The 22,385-nt window shown below is 36.6% G+C and overlaps 1 protein-coding gene across 1 annotated transcript in view; it reads left to right on the top strand.

The window, feature by feature from the left end:
• Nucleotides 1-586: 586 nt before the first annotated feature.
• The window catches only part of LOC100864914 (protein O-mannosyl-transferase TMTC1), a 236,909-nt gene continuing 215,110 nt past the window's right edge, over nucleotides 587-22,385 (top strand). The window contains exon 1 of the mRNA XM_012489393.3: nucleotides 587-1,126. Within this exon, the coding sequence (XP_012344847.1) occupies nucleotides 810-1,126 (317 nt within the window). The 5' untranslated portion in view covers nucleotides 587-809. The remainder of the gene's footprint in view (nucleotides 1,127-22,385) is intronic.

The raw sequence follows: 22,385 nt of genomic DNA, 5'->3' as shown, positions 1-22,385 counted from the left end.
GTTTCGTCGGATCGAGTCGTTTGCGCGACGTGGTCGTGGATACCCGTGACGAGCTGTTGGAACGCATGGTGAGCGAGGGGTTGAAAAGTGGAAGAACGCTCTCCCGCGGGGACAATCTCGACCGAACGAGAGCCATGCCATGAGAACTGTTAGAACCGTGGAAGAGCAATCGAGTTGCGCGAAACCCGTTTCTCTTTAGAGCGGACACATTGGACGTGGCCGGCCGGTATAAATAACGTACGTCCGCATTCATTTATCAACCTCGTCACGAATGCTCAAAGTGGCATTCGGGAATTCGGTGGAACAGCGAAGAAACTAACTAAGTGACTCGCGCGCCTCGAATTTTCCCTTTGCGTTCCTTTCGATCGAGAACGAGACCGAGGATGAACGAGATCGTTTCGGGAAACGTTCATCCAGTTCGAAATTCCGTGGAACGGTCGTCGTTACTGTGAGCACTGTAAACAGCGGACGCACGCTCCTGGCGGCGAGGGAATATATTTGCTTTCGAGTTTCACGCCTCTACGCGGGAGGGGAGAGCGGGAGAGAGAGAGAGGGGAGGGGAGGGGAAGGGAAAAAGGCCGGTGGATGCGGTCGTTGTCGTGGTCATCGCGGTGTTTGAGATGCGATCATCGATCGAATCGCGCCACGGTGAACAGTGGCCACGCTCGACGAGGATTTATCGGCGCGGCAGATAGCGATAACGTATGAGAGGAGAAGCGGGTTCCATGAGAAGTGCGGTCTTCATCCCCGCCGACCGCGGAGGAACGTTTGACCGGTTTTCGCGCGCCGGTTTCCGCGAACTGTGAATCATGAGACGACGCAATAACGGGTGCTGCTGCCAGAGCAGCAGAAGGATGGTCGGCCGTGGCGGATGCAACGACTCGGAGGGGAACGAACCGCCCGTGTGGTGTATTTACGCGACGGTCGCTTTGGTCGCTGTCGCCTGTTACTTGAACGCGTTAGGTGGTGATTTCGTGCACGACGATATACCCGCGGTGGTGAGGAACAAGGACGTGCTCGCTCAAACCCCTTTGACCAGCCTCCTGAACAACGATTTTTGGGGCACGCCTATGCGCGACGTTAACAGCCACAAGAGTTACAGACCGTTGACAACGTTAACGTTTCGGTGAGTTGTCGACAGCCAAGTTTTCTCCCTCCTTTCCACCAGCTTGTTCTCAGACACGCTGCTTCTCGTACTCGTTGTTAGGTTGGAATCTTCGATGATCGCCGGTTTCTACGTACTTTTGTAAGATTAAGAATTGACTTGCGAACGGAACGTGTAATCAGGGTATCTATGTAAAAATAAACGTAGAGTGTTTTTGGTTTTTGGTATCTTTCGATGATGGAAGCTTTTTTTGATAATAATATAAATACACATAAGCGTATGTAGCGTATCTTTCAAACCACTGGAAGATACTTGAAGCTGAATACGCGGATATCATTTTAAATCAACTCGAGTGTTGGTGTTTTGCGAAGAGAGATGCTAGATTATATATTCCTTATCTTTCGCGATTCTTGTCATCGCGATATATACTTTTATATACGTCTTCGAAATAAAAGATGGCGGTGAAGGCGCTTTCTCGCGGCGAAATAAAGTTATTATTAAAAAAAGAAAGCAAGGAGGGAAAAATAAAACTCGAGATCGATTAAAATCTGTGCAAGTGGTTCGCGAGCAGCATGGCAATCAACGATGGTATTATTAAAATGAATTCGCTACGCGCCATTTCCACAATTAATAGACACTGGTTCCTGCTTCATGATTAAACCTACGAAGTACAAAATAAGCCGTTGTAAGCCGTTCCGTTGGCTTATCGCGAATGGAATAATTGCACGTTGGGAATTTTTATTGTTCATCGACCAGAATCGATTATCAAGATTATTTACACTTTTAAAAAGTGTCAATCGAGAACATTGATCGCGGTTATTGAAAGTGAGATTCATTATCTTTAGAATTTTATTATTTTCATTTATTACGCGTTACAACAACGATGTTACAACATGATTATTTTAATATTTGAGAGATCTTTGCTTAATTTAGTAATTTTAATCATTATAACAGTAATATCGATGTGTGACGAGTTATAGGTTCGGAGTTTGAAAGTTTTATTTGCAGATGCAGTGTACAATTAATGTGAAATTTATGAAAGTTTGTAGAGTGTTGATGAGGAAACGTGTATTGAATCGTCGCAAGGTACTTCGTTTAGATATTTATAGATAACGAAATTTTTAATGATGAGAATCGTCTGTAACGGTCATATTTAATTTACAATGAAAGGAAGAATAGTTAAGCAAAAACTTTGTATAATCAAATAACAACACTCGTTGAATTGACTTTTTGCAATTGTAGATCATTCGATACAAATTTTAGAAAATAATTTAACTCGATATTATTTGAAGAAGCTTTCACTATTAACGCTTTCCACGATAATTCTTAATTCTAATTCTTAGCCAAAACATAAGCCACTTTCCAACTTTACTTTTAACTACACTTCGAGTACGAGTTAAATATCGAAAATAGACGATCGGAAACATGGCACAAATCATCATACCAATGAAAAAACTTTCCAAAACTCATTGTCCAAGAAACGTTAAAAATTTTTCAACTAACAATACCATTCTTCCTCGAATAATGTTCCTCGCGTTGGAACTACAAAACCACGAAAAACATGACCGTCGTTCGATTCCTTAAACCGCTTAATTTGCTCAAAAGAAAAAAAGAAAAAGGAAAGGAAAAAGGAAAGAAAAACAAAAGCAAAATCTTTCATCGAACCAAGCTATTACGCGACACAACCGCGTAATTATCCTGCAAGACACGCCATCCTCCCTCGATACACGCGACATCTACGATTTCTCGACCAGTTTGGGTGCACGTAACATCGATTCACCGATGGGTTACGAATGGCGAACGGAAAATTGTGGATGCGTATCCGGTATAGCAGGGTAAGCGCCGTATGGCCGCCCTAAAGCACGCCCTCGAGGGTGGCCATGGGGATGGGTGGACAAGAACCTGACCACGAGAAGCTGGTGAACACAACACGGCGCGTTGTTACACCGTATCCTGTAAACGCGCGCAGACCGCTCGCTTCCCGTCTGAGCGCCGATTTGATGCATGGATACCAGTTTGCCACACTCCGCGCGCAATACTGCATATTGGCTGGTATTGGGCGATCCATCATACCGCAAGACACCGGCACATCGCTCATTCGTCTTAACGCTCCAGATGCTGTTGCCAACTTCGACGTGGAGAGACGGGTCGGCTCGTATATTCTGCTCCTGAGGAGGGGAGGGGTGGATGGAGGGTGGATTGCGTTTATAGCATGGGAGCCCTCGTGTTTCTAAAAGGTGGAACGCATCCATAATTCCGAGGAGAGTGAATCGAGAGAAGACGAGTTAACGATGGGCTCCGTTTCGTCTTAAGATTGTGGGATATTAACGATCAAGTGTTGTTTCTCATCTCCAAGATTCTTCTTTTCAATGTAAAGTAGAAATTTTGGATATTGGATTTGGATATGGTTACGAAGAAAATAACACGTGATTATTCTCTGGAGTTTTATCTAATCGTTTTTTTTAAAATTCTTCTCCTTTTTTTAAATATCGATTTTGCTTCGTGCTATTCTCGTTGCGAGTATCGTTCAGATGTGTTGGAAATCGTAAAAGTAGTAGCAGGAAAGTTATTTCGTTTTGTAATGCACGATGGGTTTTAGTTGCCAGTTTCAGAGGAAATGGATTTCACGTTCACGATTTTTATACATGCAAAAATCGGGACTGGTGTGAACGGGGCTGGTATTTTGGTTTGAGTGGAATTTTTAAAAAAGGAAAAATAGTTACTATTTTTCTTTTCAGTTTGGGTTTATAGAGTTACGCGGAACGTTGTACAGAGAAATCTTACTGTCTAAAATGCTTAAGCTGGTTCGAGCTACGATTACAAAACGAAACATACAGAAAATCATCTCGATTCATTTATTATACTCAATCGCACTTTCCATTAAGGAAGCAACGTATGCGAGAAAAAATTACTTTCCAGTCGGACCGTTGATGGCTCTTTCATATCTCGAAGCGAAAGCTTATTGACACGCGAACTGAAACGGGCATCGAAAGAATATCCAGCAGTTGGAAAAAGAGCGCAGCCATATATTTATAATTATTCTTTTTTTGTGTCGCAAAGCCTGGGCGCCGATTACTCTCTTTCGGTGCTTTACCTACGGATTATACACGGGTCAAAGATCCCGAACAATTCGGTTCCTTCGCGCGCATACACATATACACGTGCACGTTTCGTGTCTTTTCCTTGCAACTCCCCCACCATTTTGATTTCTTTATTGTCCAGGAAACTTTGACGACGCTTGGAATATATTTCGCTTTTCAGAGCCCCGAGTTCCGGAGGAATGAAAACGTAGCGACGATCCGGAAAATTCAGAGCGGTTGACCCGTACCTTTCACGCTTTCGCAATTCCCTCGCTCGAGTTTCTCAGGGATTTTCGAACGTTTCTCTCGCTTGGAGTGGCCATCAACTTGGCCACGCGCGATCCTCGACCGTGTGTTTGCACGATTACACTTTCCCTTCGGAGACGGCCACTCTTTGCAAATTTCTGGCCACCGAGAATATGTAATCGAAACTCAGCTTGAAATATCGATCTTTTCGTTATTTTTTTTTTTATCGCGTGAAAATATTGAATTTGAGAAAGTTTGGATTCGTGAGATTAAATAAATTTATGCGTGATATCGTAGATGTGGATGTTGAAATTTTAGTTCAAGAAATACGTAACTAATAGTCATTTATAAGAAGAAAGTAATGATGGAGAAAATATAATCACTCGAGGGAGACTGTGATTAAGGAAAAGTTAAATTTATGATTTATGCGAAGAGAGAATTGGTGATAGCAAAATAATTGAGATGATCGTTTTAAAAGAATTTCTACTGATTCAATTTCTGATCGATCATAATAATCTTATAATATTATCTATGTTTGGAGCTTGAAGAATTGCTTTCATTTTGTCTTTGTTACAGTATACGAGAATATATGCAAAAAGAAAGAGAAAATTAGTATGAAATATTATGAAATATCGACTTGAAATATCGTTTCAATTTTTATTTCACCGTTATCTCGTGTAATAGTTTAAACTTTATTTACCAAAATTACACGTATACATTACGCAGTGCGATATATCATTTTATAACATAACATGTCCGACCAAACAAGGGAGAATTTCTCGTGTGAAAACAAATTGAAAAACACGCAATAAAGCGTTTTGTTCGTGGTTTCGTTTTTGGGAAAATAAATTTTAAAAAGTCGCCGAGAGAGCACTATAAACAAATATTCGATTAAAAAAGTATTAAAGATTTATTAATATCTGGGGGAAATATAGATATTACGATAAATTTATTATATTTTGCAAAAAAATAAAAAGCATTTCTCAAATTTATGAACAGAACATACTAAACTTTGTTTGACTCCACTGACTGTGAATGAAAACTACGATATAAATATATTTAAGAATAAAACTCTCAAATGTTGCTTTTGAATTATTTTCCATTAACGAATACTACATTGAAAGTAAAAGTTACTGCTTGCTGAGCCCTTCTCAAGAATCATTCATTCTTTCAGTGTTCGCTTATGAAAAACAACTCTCGAAAATTTTTTCTTAAATGTATCTACATTTTTATAATTCAAAGTTTGCTCTTGATTAAGTTGAAAATCATCTGTGAAAATTACTACTTCGAAAACGAACTTCTCGAAAATTTTATTTTCAAATGTATTCCCGATGTTCAGATGTTCGACAAAAGATTTCCAAATCGAGAATAAACATCGAACACGATTTAGTATAAATCTTCGACAATGAAGTTTAATAATGGAAGCACTATTGGAAGCTCACATTTGCAAAGTTTCGAGTATACGTTGGATTATCCCGTTCATAAATAGAAACGAAGGAAATTGGTCCTGGTTCTTCGATAGGAAACAATACAAAGATATAATCGTTGGCCAATAAAACTTTGATTCAAAGTCATTAACTATGAGTGTGATTTTTCATTTAATGATGATAAAACGAAGAATGAAAAATATTGGAAGAAAATAAGATCATTGATCTCCAAATAATATTGATTTTATTGAAAATTTGATTTCATATTAATCTTTATTATTATTAATATTTCGTATTTTTATTCGTCGATCTTTATTATTAAATATTTCATGAAGTATTCAATATCCATGGTTATATAGATATTCAATACTTTATGAAATTCAATTCTTTATATTATCTTCAATGTTTCATCAGAATTTATAGATGAGAGATATTATAAAATAATATAACACATTGATAATATTATATAAGTTTCGTTTCTCTAATAAATTTTCTCATCTCGTATGAAAGTTAGGAATAAACTTAACTGTCAAATACTCGAATAGATACACATTTTATATCTAATATAAATCGTATTCTTTATTCTTCTCGTAGAGTCTTGTAATCATTACTCCGACCAAAATATAAGTTAAATCGTGACCATCGATAATATTTGTACGAATGTTTCAAAGAATGTTGAAAGAAAAATGTTTCGATCTGTTTTGATTAATGTATTGTTATTTCAAATAAATATCATCTGTATCGATTGAAATACACAGAAATGATGGAAAAATATTGAAATTGATATTTAACAACTAAAAGCGTAGAAATTATTTCGTTGTTTTCGATTTCAAAAAAAAAAAAAATCCAACAAATATAAAAAGAAATAGGGGAAAATATAAATAAGAGATAATGTACAAATTTTGCGAAAAAATCAGTTGACAAAAAAAAAAAAGAGATTCAGATAAACATGATTTATCGTAACCCACAATATTTCATAACCAGAACCACCACGTGATAGGAACGCGAAATATCATCAAGAAATGCAAATATTTCCGCAAAGAGCGAAGATCCATTAAGCTTCGCGAAATCTCGTTTTCCCTTTTGCTCTCGATTTAAACCGAGCGTCGTTGCATTTTAATATTTACACTCATCCGATGAAATATAAAACGAAAAGAAAAGAAAGGAAAGAAAAAAAAAGGGAAGATAAAAGACGAGGAAAAAAGAAAAGAAGAAGGAAAAGAAAGAAAAACGAAAATAGGTTTTGATCTCCTTTCTCTTTCCCACTCGTTTCTTTCTCATTCGATTTCAACGCGCACTCTGAATTTTTTCTCGGCTGGAATCCGCGATCTTTTTTCTTTTTTTTTTTACACCGTTCGTTCCCGTCCATTTATTTGAGCGCGCCGCTTTTTGTGCTTGCACAATGACGATCAATATAATCACATTTGCCGTAAGTAGGAACTCATATCGTTCCCCGGGAGAGATTCTCCTTTGTTCCATCATACGTCGAGAAGGAAAGGGAGGAAAAGCCAGTTAAGCGCGTGTCGAAATAAAAATTGTCGGCGCAGCGTGTTTTATTCCCGCGAAACTAGCGCCACAAAGCGTTTACTCGTTGCGCGCGGGCGCGCTCGCTTTTGTGCCGGTCTTTATCCGCTTCTTGACGTGGAGACAGTTTTCATTGAGAGACCACGCGACGAATTATCGCAGGTTTCCGCTCTTAATGGATGGATGATTGCTTTTTAAGAGTTCTTGCTTTGATTGCTGGATGTAAAGAGTCGGTGAATTGTCATTCGCATGTACTTTGACGATTACTAGCGATCATTGAGTTGAAGGTAGAGCGAATGGAAAGTAAATAATAGATTATTTTCGTTTTGATATAATTAAAATGTAATTTAAATCTCGTGACATGATTTTCTCTGAATTAAAGATTTTCGTATTTTTATATATTCCCTTCGAAAATGTTATTTATATCGCTCTTTGATATCGTAAATTTTCGATATGAATTATTTAACAGAGTTTGACCCGATATACTTAAATTTATAAAACAGAATTCTGTTTAATTCGTAACCGGATAGCATTGAAACTGCGATTAAAAAGCCGCAATGCAGAAGTCGGTAAACCAGCTATACGCATTGCTGACTATTCCTGCTCTCGCGCTTCTAATCTCACGCGATTTGGATTGCCAGCAATAAGAACACCTTTCTACGCATAATTGTCGAGTGTACCAAAATATTGACAGATCAAAGAAACTTGTGTAAAAATTCGTAAATAATTATAAAATTAAAATTGTCGGAATTATAGTAAAGGAAGAATTGATTTAACCATCGATGTAATTTAATTTAACTTGAATTTAAATATCATTAATAAGTATCGTTAACTGAATTAATTTTACGTCTTAATATGAATTTTAATTAATATTTAAAGTTATTTATCATCTTTCCACGAGTTTCGTTACACTTTCTCCAATTCTGTGAACGATACATAATTAAACGGTTAACAGACAAGAATAACAGACGTTAGATTTTCGGAATGGCCACGCAAAAACGCCTCTCTGCTCGACGATGCACACTGCAACGGCTTCATCTCGTTATCACCAGCGGAGACCGAAGCAAACAGAGGAGTAACGAGGCGAGCTTCGCAGTTGCGGTTCGCTATCCAACACATACACGAATCCTTCTGCTCGATCTCTCGTGCGGATAGGGTGGAGGGGGTATCGCACCTCTCGTACACGAGAAAGCGTAACATCGAGGGTGGAAAGCGGAAACTCGCGCAACGTCACCGAAAAAAAGGCTCGAACATCGAACGAACTCCAGCAGAAGATCAGTTTTATCGATCGCTTTTCACCTGAAGTGCACGTAAGCTCGCTTTGGAAGATAACGCGGGCTTCGTTTGCCAGCCAGTCACGACGCAGTCAATCGCCAAAAGAGATAAGACACACGATGGAACTGTCGGGGAGGGGAGTGGATGGCTTCCGTTGAAAGGAATTTGCAAGTTAGTCGGGTTATGCGCTTCTTCAACTTCCGTCATGCGGCAAACGAGTTTGTTCGTGGAAGGCGGTTTTGTGAGAAATTGGCAAGGATACGCTGTGGAACGAATTTGGTGCAAAGATTGATTCTTTCTTCTTCTTTTTTTTTTTTTATAAAAAAGAAAAGAACGACTTGGTATTTCTTGGAACTCGTTTGTTAAGAATTAGAATATTTTTAGAAGAAACTGCGAATATGGAATGTTTGGAAGATGAAGCAAATCTTATAAATTTAATACCTTTTTAGAATTAAATTTCAAGAAGTGTCGTTCCAGTGAGAAGCATTATTTATATTTCATGAATCGTGTTCACTTACGATCGCTTAAAAATCTTTAATTATTTCATCATCAAGTTGAAATCATCACTAAACATCGATCTTTCTTCACGCTCGAAGCATTTTAATCTTTCCAAACTGATATCGATTCTTGGATTCCTTTGATGCCAACAATCTTTTAATCTTTCACTCGATGCTAATAATTCAAGATGGTACTTGAAATCGAAGTTATCTTGAACACTCAATTTCCATTTCACTTATCATCGCAGATTCCAAGATCGATTCGATAAAACTTCGAAACGTTACATCTATTATCATTTCAATGGTACGAAAGGTGGTTCAATGTTTCTCAACTACTTGATATATATTTGAACGTTGATTAGCTTAAGCATTAAAGATATTTTGCCGTTTAGAGCGATTAAACCACGATTTAGATCGGGATGAGACGTTTCTCAGGTTTTGCCCGATAATTTATGAGCAAAACCGCGAGCGAGGATGCGTTGCAGAGCGTGTATGCGAGGGAATAATTATTATTAAACTGACTTGACCCACACCGAAGCGAAATCTCGTTTCATGGCGTTACTGACACGCATGAATGATTACGTTTCAGGCCCTAATTTAGACGTGCGATATTGCATTATACCAGTTTACCACGTGTGTTACCTCGAATTCGATTACGTCACGGCCCACCTGACCTCATATCTCATTCACCCATATCCCATTAACGAAACCGATCACCACATTTCTCGAACGTTCGTCGATTGATTCTTCCTTCGTCCTAGGATCTCTACGCATCTTAACGCTCGGCCATACCTGACTTGTGATTAATTGTGGAAGATAGTTATCGAGCAAGTATCGTAACTTGTTTTGGAATTTAAGATCCTTCGCAAGAGAACTAATGAAATGCAGATAATGGAGAAAAATGTGCATTTGCAGTATTATAGTGTTATAATTGTTAAATACGAAATACATTATACGTTTGAAGATATGTGAGATTGCGAATAACGTTTCGTTAACTGGTTATTAATTTATAGATTATATACGCACTTCATCGATTAGAAAAGGGAAGATTTTTAAAAAATTTAAATTTTGAAGAAATACATCTATTATGGCTAAAGAACTATTTATCTATCTTTTTAACACTCGTATATTTCTTATCATAAGATGAAAATATCATTTTTCTTTTTCAAATCTAACTGGATTAACCGTGTTAATTATTTATATTCAAAGAAATAGAGGAAGAATTTATTATTATTAAATCAGAGATTTAATAAGACAAGATAAGAAAACACCTAAATATAATTTACATACACGTGATAGATTCTCGAATCAATCAAGGAACGATTGTTTCGCGAAGGAATTCGCAGAACAGGTATCCGTATATAATCCAATCACGAGGAATCCCCGTGATACAAAAATTTCCAGCTTTAAATTCCAACCACCGTGTCGATCTGTACGTCCTCGAAAGTGCGAACGCGCTACAACAACGATCATTCTCCCTTTAACACGTTTACACAGTGCGCCGCCCATTGATTAAACGTCCGCGGAATATGTAACGTAGAAAACTCGTGTCGGTGGGAAGTGAGTTACACCGCGAGTACGTGTACGTCACCGACAATCGAATTGCGGTTTAGATTCGGCCGCAATACCGAGGCTGGAATTTTCAAAGGATCGAAACCGGTGCGAGAGTATGAAGAATAACGAGAGGGGAATAATAACTGGTTGAAAGAGAGTTGTCTCATCGGTGATTTATATAATAATCTTGAAATATTGGCAAAGCCAATTTGAATAATTCTTTCTTGATTGAGCTCAGTTTATACAAAAGTATATTATCGAATCAAAAGTTTGGAATCGTTCGATCCCATTTATGGAAATTGATTATTACAATTCGAGTTGGCCCAGAAAAAGGAGAAAATTGTCATCGATATCTGCGAAAGTGGAATAGTAGGAAAGTTTGATATAGCTGTATAACCGGGAAAAGTAGTTTTCGAACTTTTCCTTTTGGCAATGAACATTGACACGCGATATTTCACAAATGTTGCGAATAAAGCGAATAAAGTAGTTACACTCGCCATCTGTTAGTTTCCCAGATTATTGCTGTTTGCAGAATGTGAAACGTCTCGAGTTCTATAGACACGTTCTAATTTGCTTGTTTTCGTTCCACCGTAATATCATCACAAGTTTTTGCAAGAATAATCTACGCGATTGGATCCCTCTGATTCCTTCGAAAATATCTCTCGTCTTCCCGTTGTACACATAAACTTTCTTACATGTGTAATCGTTGCATGCAAATAATGCCTTTGAAAAGGCATATTTCAAAATCATCGAAAAGAGAAATATAGATCGATCTCGTGACGATCATCACGACGATTATTACGTGAAAACGAAGAAGAAAATTTCGAAAAAGAAACGAAACGGGTTTTTCGTTGTTTCATCCCTTCCTGGAACTCACCCTTATTCGAGCGATGTGATATTTTTTTCCCCCGTTTCACAGAGGGTCTGCGGTCTCCGTATCGATCTTGTGGATCCCTCGGCTCTCGAGTGTACGTCTTTGTTTCGACGTTTCGAGTGACGATACGAAGAGAGAAATCCGATGGAGACGACAAGAAGGTATCATTACGGGCACCCGTCCTCTCGCCGTTGATCGTGACGAGGAATCCGAAGCGAGCATTTGTCTTCCTCGAGGTGTATCCATCCGTTTATTGGATTCGTGAACTTTGCCACGGGGTATGTAATAACCGAAACCCCGTAAATCCGTGAGGAAAGGAGAGAAAGGAGGAGAAAGAGGGATGAAAAAGGGGGAGGAACTGGCGTTCTTAAGAAGTCTGGACAGATGGAATGATATTATTGCGCCATTGAAACGAGCACGGTATTGAAAAAGTTTGTCCTTCTACGTATTCCGATAAATGATTAATGCATGGCTACGTGGAAAATTCCCGAATCGATTTCTATTCCCTGCTCGAGTTACGCTTCCAGACAGAAATCATTTTTTTCCTCTCTTCGAATATTCGCATTGTCGCGCCTCTGCCCTTTTCTCTATAACAATTACATTATCCTGGTAATTCGTAAGTTTTAATTAAAATTCGTACAATTGGTGCCACATTTGCTGTGATATATTTTCAACGAGATTTATATCATTTTCAGAATGAATCAGGAGAAATGATTGAAAATGAATTAGAAATCTACTTTGGATTAAAAATTTTCATTTTTCCTCGATATCTCAATTTACGTTCAAAGGAATGTAAATTTATCGTTTGATAAATATTTGTTGATAATTCTTATTGGTTCAAATACGAAAAGTTCCACTTCAAAATTTCGTTCGAAAGTGTAATTAAATTATGGAGAAACTATGAAGAATGAAACCGTTGTGAGCAAAAACGCATAAATAATACTTTCATTTTTTATAAATATAATTAACTGTTGAACGACGAAGTATCTTTCCAGAAAATATCAAATAAAGATTCCAAGAAATCGATCGATCCGCAATGGCTACGACGACAATGGCTCGCTAACCATCGTGTTTCCGGTATAAATACATTTTCGAGTTCCCGCAATCGTAAATGTCGATGGATGCAAATGCAGTCGTCAGGAAACGGAGCAGCTCGGCTGCATTTACCGCAACAGAATATCGATGCCGTGGAAAGTTTGGTCATACGAATCTACGGAGAGTGTAAACTTTCCGGATACCCTCTCTCTCTCCTCCTCCTCCCCCTCCCTCGTCCCCGCAGGGGGAATATCCTGAATATTCATCGATCCTGTCCACCTAAAAACGCAAAAATTTCGCGATCGTGCGACGACTCGAGTAACGATTCCGAGCAATTCACGAATGTATCAGAGCGGAAGGGTCACTAGCCTTAATATCCTCGTTACATCGAAAACTTTATTTCTCCAGTTTGAAATCGTACGTGTTTTTGGTACGAATCGAAATTTAATTTGCAATTTATGTAGACGCATCGATAAATGGATCGTTCTTAATAATTATCGTTCCTGCGTGAAAGTCTGTTTCACAAATTCAAAGTAGAATAGCGAATAGAATAGTGCTTTGAGTTTATTGGAAAAGGGCATTGGAAATATTGTGCTCTTTTCAGATACGTCACGTGATGTATTCTATCCACCTTCTACATCCCTATATTAAATATGTCTGGTTCGAAAGCATTGGAAATATCGTAAAGTTTTTATCCTCTTTTTTCGATATCATCATAATGGATAAGTTTAGATTGAAAGATGTAAAACTATGCAAATTCGATCCATTCTCGTACGCACACGTATCGAATCCATGTCGAACGAAACTAAAACATCTTTGCATGCGAATTGCCATCCCAATATATATATATATATAATATATAATTAATTTTTCCGATAAACGGTGAGATTTATTCGCACATTGGAAATTCATCTCGATATTAAAATCCACCGAATTATCAATTTCACTGTGGCGACATTAAAACGCGTAGCACAAGTTTCCATAGTTTCATACACGCGATCAATCCGCCGTCGTTTCTCTCCACCATCGTTCGTAGCGTGTCTCTGAATACGTTTGAAAGTTGGGTGGCGATGCATCGGTATGCGCACGAATAATACGAAAATTCGTTTCGATTTTGTCGAAAAGCTTGGTGAAACAACAAAGAGCCGGGTTTGAAACGCGTTTACCGTGACGCAACGTGGGCCGCGTTTATTTTGGTTGGGGCTAATTCGGCATTCAACCGGCATATAACCGAGGAGAGTATCGATTTTGAGCCACGTCGAAATGCGTTTTTAACGTTCTTTTCATTCGTATAAACACTCGATCGAGCCTCAACCCGTTGCTGTTGCGACGGGCGCTGTGCACTTTCGTGACGCGTTCCGCCTGCCTGAAGCGATTCGAGGAACGCTTGGAATCGAACCGTGCGCTCTGATTCGATGCAAATGTTCGGAAAATGTGGAAAGGGGATAATGGAGAGATAGGGAAGATTTGTTGAACGTGATGTATCGATGAAACGTATATAATGGCGATTGTTGCAATTTGTGACAGGTTGAATAAATATTCGTCGACGAAACGAAGAATTTCGTGAGACGATTGTAAGTAATTTAATTGGATATGGAAATGATTAAATTGTAAGTAATTTAAATGGATTAACAAGGGATTAATTTAGATATGATCCTTACTGATGAAATGAAATTTGATGTAATTCTATAGGATCGTGTGAGATTTAAATCAATCAATTAGATTTTTTTTTTTGTGGAATACTTTGAAAAGTTCGATGAAACATTACGAACATCTAATTAAAATCGAAAAAAAAAAAAAAATACTTTAAAACTTAACTCAATAAAGAAATATCTCAACTAATTTGTGTTTTATATCGATTTAAACAATTTAATCTGTTACAAATTATTTTATAAATAATATCCAAATTGAATCGTACATTACCTTAATTACCTCTCTCACAATTTTTATTCCATTTTTTATCACGTTTTCATACATTTTACTTTAATATCTTTATACATGTGAAATTTCTGAAATAAGTTTGAGCAACCCTTTTAAAAAGACAAATAAATTCTACAGGATTTCGAAGGAAAAAACGAAGGATCGTACATTCTGACTATCCTGATACGATTACCGCGAATATTCTCGAATGTATGATCGTTTTATCGTATTACGATATACTCAAAAGTATCTTTTTATCGCAGTTGCCGCAGATCTGAAAACTTGGCGCTCTTCGAGTCGCCATTACATTTCGGTTTGAAAGTGCGTGAAGTGAAAATAGGACAAAGATCCAATAAAAATCGAACACGTCATCTTTCTGAAGTACGTCATTCGTCGAAAAATCCTCTTGCTCTTCGAACAAGAGCTTTGTTAACTGTAGAGAGAGGAAATTGGGGTAAGAAGATAAAATAACAAACGTTGTTTTTTCTTTCTATTGCTAATATTGACTTTTTTTATTGTGTCATATTCGTGCAATAGCTTTTTTTTCCATTTAGAAAAATGTAACAGATTAAGTTTGCAAGTAAAAAATATTTTAAACAATACCAACTAACATTAACAATAACGATAACTTAATCTTACCTATATTAATAAATAATTAGCAAATTATTAAAAAAAAAACTCCAAAAATTTCCAATATTTATATTTATATCGAAACAATTATTAATAATACCAATTATATCGTAGAAAATGACAAATCATCGTTACAACAAATTCGTTTTCCTTTTCATTTTAAAATTTTCCATTGGTAAAAATTGTAAAAAGTGTATTTACGGAAGCGCGAACTACCGTGTTTTTCTTTAAATTAAAAGGATTAAAAAAAAGGATCTTTTCTTCATTCGGAATCATCCCTAACGAGAGTAAAGATTCACTCGTGAGAAAGTTCCCTGGTTAGAAGTGCTACGATCGATCGTGACTTGGCGGCGTCTATCTCGACTTCGTTTTCATTGAATAATTGCGCGAATGGAAGGAAGGTGGGCGGCGATTCGTTACAAGGCGGACGTGTCGTTCGATCCCCTCGGATCCTCGGCCAGAACCGGTCAGATCCTGGCGCGGCTTTCGACCACTTGTGCGCCGGTTTCGTGACTCGTAGTTGTAAACTTGCCATTCGCTCGATCGCGCATTAAAGAACGCTTTCCTCGGCCGGGGATATCCTCCACCGATATTCACGATGGGCAGCATTCGAGCACTTTATTGTCCCTTCGTCGCACGCATAATTTTCATCCGGCATCACGAGGCGCCCGACCTACGTCAAGCGAATTAATTAACGATTAAGTGTCTGCCCCCTCTCCACCCCGTCCATCGACTGTCCTATTCCCGACCACCTCTTCGCAGAAACGCTGATTATCAGCGTTTAATTATTGCGGGCTAATCGTTGGACGTGTCGCCGGCCAAGCTTGCGGATAATTGGGCGTGACGCGTCCATTATGCACCCTCCTTTATTTTCGCACCGTGCCAACCGAAACACTTGAAATTACCAATTTCTCTCTCTCTCTCTTTCTCTCGAATATCTATTGATATCGTGGATGATCGAACTCGTTTTATTCGAACGGTGCGGTGTTTCGAAGAAATTGTTGACGAGTGGGTTTTTTTATTTTATAATGGATTGTGAATTGTGTTGTATATAGATATTGCTGGGTGGTAAGGAAGGGGTAAGTAGTGTTTGAAATGTTATAATTGTGATTTTTGTTTATCATTAAATTACGCGTAGTCTTTTGTGCATCGAAAAATTTGTGATTGTTTGTTGATTACGTTTTTGCGTTGTATTTTTTTTTTGTTATAATATTTTAATTATGGTGTAACAATTCGAACAGCGAGGAAAGTTGGAAAATTATAGTAAAAGTTATAGGGATAGGGGAACGTTGAATCAGGTTAATTGAACTCGAATGTCTTTCGTTTACCAGACAATCAGGCGGTCTATGTTATCGATAAATCGATTTTTCCTAGATTTAATATTTGAGTTGACAATTGCAGATGAAAAGCAAACGAGTGACACGGTTCGTCTGTGATTTTCTTCCAGATTAGAAGCGACAAGTTTAGAAATGTTCAATTTCTATCCGTTTCACAGTTCCGTATTAAATATTGTTATAAATTACTACTGAGAAAAATCATTCGAATTTAAAGAAAGTCAAGAGAATCAAACATCAATGATGCAACGCTCGAATTCAATTACTCAGTGAATTTGAATCAAATTTTAGAAATACAAGATTTTTCTCTAATTCGGAACTGATGATCGCAAATTGTTAAAATCCACTTTTCGCGGATATTACAAATTATTATTAACGCTCTGTAATTATCCCCTGGAAAATTCACCCGGGAGAACGCACACCCGCATAATTTTTCCACTTTGAGGAGCAAAGATCACTTTGTACAACCGAACAAACGCGAGCAAACAAACCGTGAACCGCACAACACGAGTTTCCCTACTTCCAGCCCGGCCAATTTTTTCCTCGCGCAATTTAAATCCGCTTACCGCTCCCGCACAAGTATTAATTTAAGTTTCAGCACAACACGACGAACGTCCAAAGTTCGCGGAAACGGGGCCGCCAGTTGAAATTCGCCAGTAAAATTCACCGGCCTCTAAATTAAGCGTTGCGGATGCACTTTTGTCAGAGAGGCGCGAGAATATCGCGCCCTCGTCTAGCCCCTCCCCCCCCCCTTGAAATTACACCCTTAATCGCGAATATTTATCCGCAATTATTATCGCCGCCCCTCGAACAGGCAAAATTACGCGCATTTACTACGTGGATGGCCCCGAATAATGGGACGGTTTAATTGCGTGACTGCAGGACGAATCCTGGGAATTGTATGAGCTGTTGTACGTATATATATATATATATACATATATATGTGTGTACGCTCGTGTATGAATGTACGCGTGTGTGTACACTCGTTGAGTGAGTTAAGGCAACGGGGCCGCTTTGCAGCCTCCTACGGCAGATAGTTAATTACTTAATTACGTTGGTGTAATTAGCTCATAGTTTTGAAGCACGGACGAAGACGCGTGATTAACGAATCCTCGTGGTAATAAAACGAAATTTCGTGTGTTTATGCTACTTTTGTCTGACGGCGTGAATATGTAGTGTGCGAGGGGGGGGGGGGAGCACGTATATTTCTTTCGCGGTTTTAATCCGTGGTGTGATTGTTATTCTTCCTTTGATTCGTATAAGCGTTCTTTGTCCTTTCGTTAAAAATAATATATATCGATGATCGTGAGAATATTGGAATATTGGTAGTTTATATTCTTTCTTCGTTGTGTAAGTTACGGAAAGTTTGTTCTTCAAAAATTAGAAAAACAAATTCCTTGTATAGTTTTATACATTTTTGGATTGTTTTCGTATTTCGTTTCCTTAAAGATTTTTAATTCTAATTCTCATTATGTTGAAAAAACGATAATTCTCGGGTTCGAGAGAATGGTGGAAAAATATTTTCCAGAAATTTCTCTTCCGCTTCGAGATAACAGGCGAAGGTAATATACATTTTTCATGATGCTACGTAATGGCGACGTGGCAACTTCGTTTCACAAGTTGCACAGACCGCGAGGTCACAATTTTTCTCGAAGAAGGAGGGCAAGATAAAAGCGCAGTTTCCATCACTGCACTAAGAATTAAAGTCACGTTTACGTATAAAGAGGCGCGCTGTTCAGAGGCAGATCGTTATCCCACCCCGTAATCGATAACAGAAGGGATTCCGCTTATTTTAGCGAATTCAATTTCAGATCGAGCCCCGAAGCGGTTCCCTCTTTATATATTCTTCGTCTAAACCAATTTAATTACAGTATCTTTGTTTGCCGTTGTAGATTTATAATAAAGATCATTAATAACGTAGCAATAATTAATACGATTAATAAGATTATAACAATATATTTTTATAATATTCGCTTTACGTTTGTAATTAATTTACAATCATTTGGACATTATGATTATCGATCATCTATTTTTTTGTTGGTTCAATTTTCGTAATCAAAGTGTATAAATATTTTGTCTGTTGCGAAAGAATTTTGTAAGATGATTTCGAAGTTAAAATTACGTTTACAAAAATGTCGAAAATCATTTTTGGGATATCTATCTCGCATCTTTTAAAATAAAACACGTACGGCAGTGTAGCGTTGGTTTTGGAAAAGCGTTACAATATCACCGTAAAAATAACACGTTTACAAATATTCGATGATGGTAATTCAAATTTCAACTTGACGATAGCACGGTTCCCGTCAATGCTGAATTTATAGGATTAACGTGGCCATATTTTCCGAGTTGTATTTCGTCCAAGCGACACCGGATGTTACATAATGAAATAATACGCGTTTGCAAATCCATTTTACGTAACGCTTAAATTTCGACTCTTCTGTTAACCCGGAAAATTATTGAACTCGTTCACGTGATGGAAAATCTAGACGAGTTTTCGTGTTGCACCTCTATGTTCTTTTCTCTTATGATCTTAGATTCTTGATAATCCGAAAGTAGATTTGTAGCGATTACAAAGATTTAAAAAGCTGAGGGAAATTTTTGAAAGCATTATAGGAGATTTTAAATCTTTTTGTATGACACGATTAATGAGAATTGATGTTTGTAAACCAAGGAATTTTTTGGAAGATATATGATAATTAATAAAAAGAGAAATAAAATTTCTCTTTTCATAAAATTTTTCTATATTTGTCGGTTGTTATAACTATTGATAAATTGATTAAAAAAAAAAAATTAATAATATTGCTAATAAAAGAGAAATTTTGTTATTAACTCTTCGATGGACACAGGTCTCTTTATTATTAATTGAGTATTTAGATTTCATGAATTGATTTCAAATTGATTTCAAACTTCACTTTTTGAAAAATTTTTAATTTCCAGCATCAAAATTTATAGTTAATATTTAACTTTATTGAAAAGAAATGATTCGTTTTGACGGATTCGATTTCTCGTTTATCATTTTATAAAAGAGTAATGCAAGAATAAAAAGAATACATGGCAATTTCGTGCAAAAATTTATTATATGATTCAAACAAGAGAAGTTTTATTCAAATGTAATTGTAAATTAACAATACACAATATTGAGATAAATAAAATAACACATAAAGGATGTAATGTAATCATTCGAATATTAAATATGAAACATAGAGGACATAATTGCTGAATAAAATATTTCATCTCCTCCTCGGTATTATTGCAAAATATTAGCGTACAAAGAGGCAGACCTTAAAAAGCATCATCGTAGAAAAAAAACGTTGCCCTCTCTTTTTCACCTCGAATTCGACGTCAAATATTAACAAAGTCATGGGCATTGTTCATACGCGATCGTAAAATCGCGCATAAGTGACGTGTCGTAACGTTAATCCTGTGCAATCATAAAGCGAGTAATATAAAATATACGGCCTCTTGTCGAGGCAATCTCGTTCAGAAGCGTTCCGCTTCAGGGTCCGCTACGGGCTCGTCGTGTGGATATTGAGTCGTTCGACGTTGACTTCATTATGCACCACAATATACCCACCAATTTCTTTTCTCTTTCTGCTATTACAACTGTCGTTTTCAATAGCCGCGGTGAATTCTGTTCTTCTTTAATGAAATAAGCGACATTATTAAAAAAGAGCGCTGCAAGGCTACCTTTTATTTGAGGAAATCGTAATACATGTATATGCAAAAAATTTGGCGAGATATTTAATCCTGCTATGGAATATATAATTTAGTTAGATATTTTAAATGTTAAATTTTACGAGATTTTTGATATTTGAAATTACCGTTTTTCAAGATTTGGATGGATCATGAAGAATTTTAGATTTTATATTATATTCCCAGGGATGGGAAATTTCAACGGTTTAGAAAGTAAAGTTTTTTCAACCAGGTTGAATAATTTATTATTCAGAGAATCGAGTAATTATAATTAACTGTAATAGCTAAGATTAACTCAACTATAGTAGCCATGAATAAATATTATTCGAGCATTTTAAATTAAATTATTATTTAAAGTAATTTTATTCGAAATTTTAATTAATTTTTCGGCCCATTAATACTGAACGTTATTCACGAGTCATCAAATTTATAAAGTGTATTAAATTTATAAAGTGCATCGTCCATGATCAAACTTCTGCATGGCATGTGCGCCGATTCGTAGTACCGATCATCGCTACTAGGAGGCTCCAAACGCCATCTCGATTCTCGCAAGCATTGTTAGATATAATTGTTGGATCCAGTGATCAAGTGGACCCTTAATTTCTCTCGTACGATATGAGCTTGATCAGTTTGGTGTTTCCCATATTCCTATTTATTGTTTCCTATTCGCTCCTTAACAGCAACAGTTTGCAAGAATCTAAAATTTGTATATAATAGCAGATATGTATTGTAAATTCCAAGATAAATCATAAGATAATGAATAAAAGTAAGTATTGTAGAACAAAATAACTTAAGTAGCAAATAAATAATAGTGTTATTTAGTGAATTTAGTATTAAAAAAAAAAACTAACAAAGATAAGTTTCTTAAATTAATAAGTTCTGCTTATTATTCAATTGTGAACGCTATTGAATGAATTTCAATAACGTTTCCCAATTGCACCAAATGAAGCGCGAGCCATATATTCGCGTTAGAAATTGTATGAAATTCTACTGATCGAGCCCTACTAATTGACATTTAACAAGGAATACCAAACAAGTAATAATAAATAATTTATTCAATATTTATTCGTATATTTAATAATTGTTAATATTTAATAAAATTTCCATAACTTTTAAATCTTTTTAATATCAATGAATAACAAAAACTTCATTATTTCAAAAAGAGCATGCGTATTGGATGTTGGATGTTGAAATACAAATATCAAAAAGACTTTTTAAAACGTGAATTTAAAATGCCAGTGTACTTACAAGTTATAATTAAAAGCAAACGTTCAACAAAGCCTACATCGTGGAAAACAAAAGTGAAGATCTTGATTAATTTCATAATAATTAAAATGAAAAGGTATATTTAAAAATTTTTTATTATGTACAAGAATTTACTATGTCACTTGATGTATCATTGTGTAACAAATATTTATGATATTTCGTATTATATTATTATTCGTTATAAAGATCAATTTGTTTGAATTGAAAAAATTTACAAAGCAATAATTGTGCACAATGTTGCCTCAAATAAATGAAACGAAACGAACGTTTTTATCGTGATAAATCCAACATCTAATAATAAAAGATTATTTTTAGAATCGTTATCTTTTGCTCGCTCGATAAATTTTAAATTATTTTTATTTTCTCCTTTTTTACATATTATTCCTTCTTGTTTCTTCTAAAGAATTAATCGAACGTATTATCGTAGATATTAACTGTTTCATCTTCTTTTTTTTTTTGTGCTTTAACTGTGTCCTTTTAAACCATTTATTTTTTTCATCTAAAAGATTTTTCGATATTTTCCTTAATATTTTATTGGGTAGATCGATTTAAATGGGATCTTTATTTTTCTCGATTTTCTTGTTGAAACATGCTATCTTACATTTTTTAAAAAACGGGAAAACAAACAATAATTTATTCAAGCAATTGATAGAACTGAACAGAGAGTTGGATTGCGGAAAATTTAACCATTCTAATGGACCAAATCTCCGTGGAATTGCTTATTGCCTGCCAATGTTCCTCGTCCGGCTATCACATGGTCCTACACAATTTGGATCAAGTAGATTGCCTCTCTGTTGCCTCTCGTTCAACCACCACCAAAAACTCGTCCCTTCTGCCAACATTTCCGATTCATGAGTCTCATATCATTCTCGGGGAAGTGTATTTCTCGAAAGAAAGATTGTATCTTATCGGATTTCGAGAGATC

This window comes from Apis florea, unplaced genomic scaffold (assembly GCF_048593485.1).
Source record: "Apis florea isolate Af1SG1 unplaced genomic scaffold, ASM4859348v1 contig_2980_pilon, whole genome shotgun sequence".
Classification (NCBI taxonomy): domain Eukaryota; kingdom Metazoa; phylum Arthropoda; class Insecta; order Hymenoptera; family Apidae; genus Apis; species Apis florea.
This window is presented reverse-complemented; position numbering and strand designations above follow the sequence as displayed.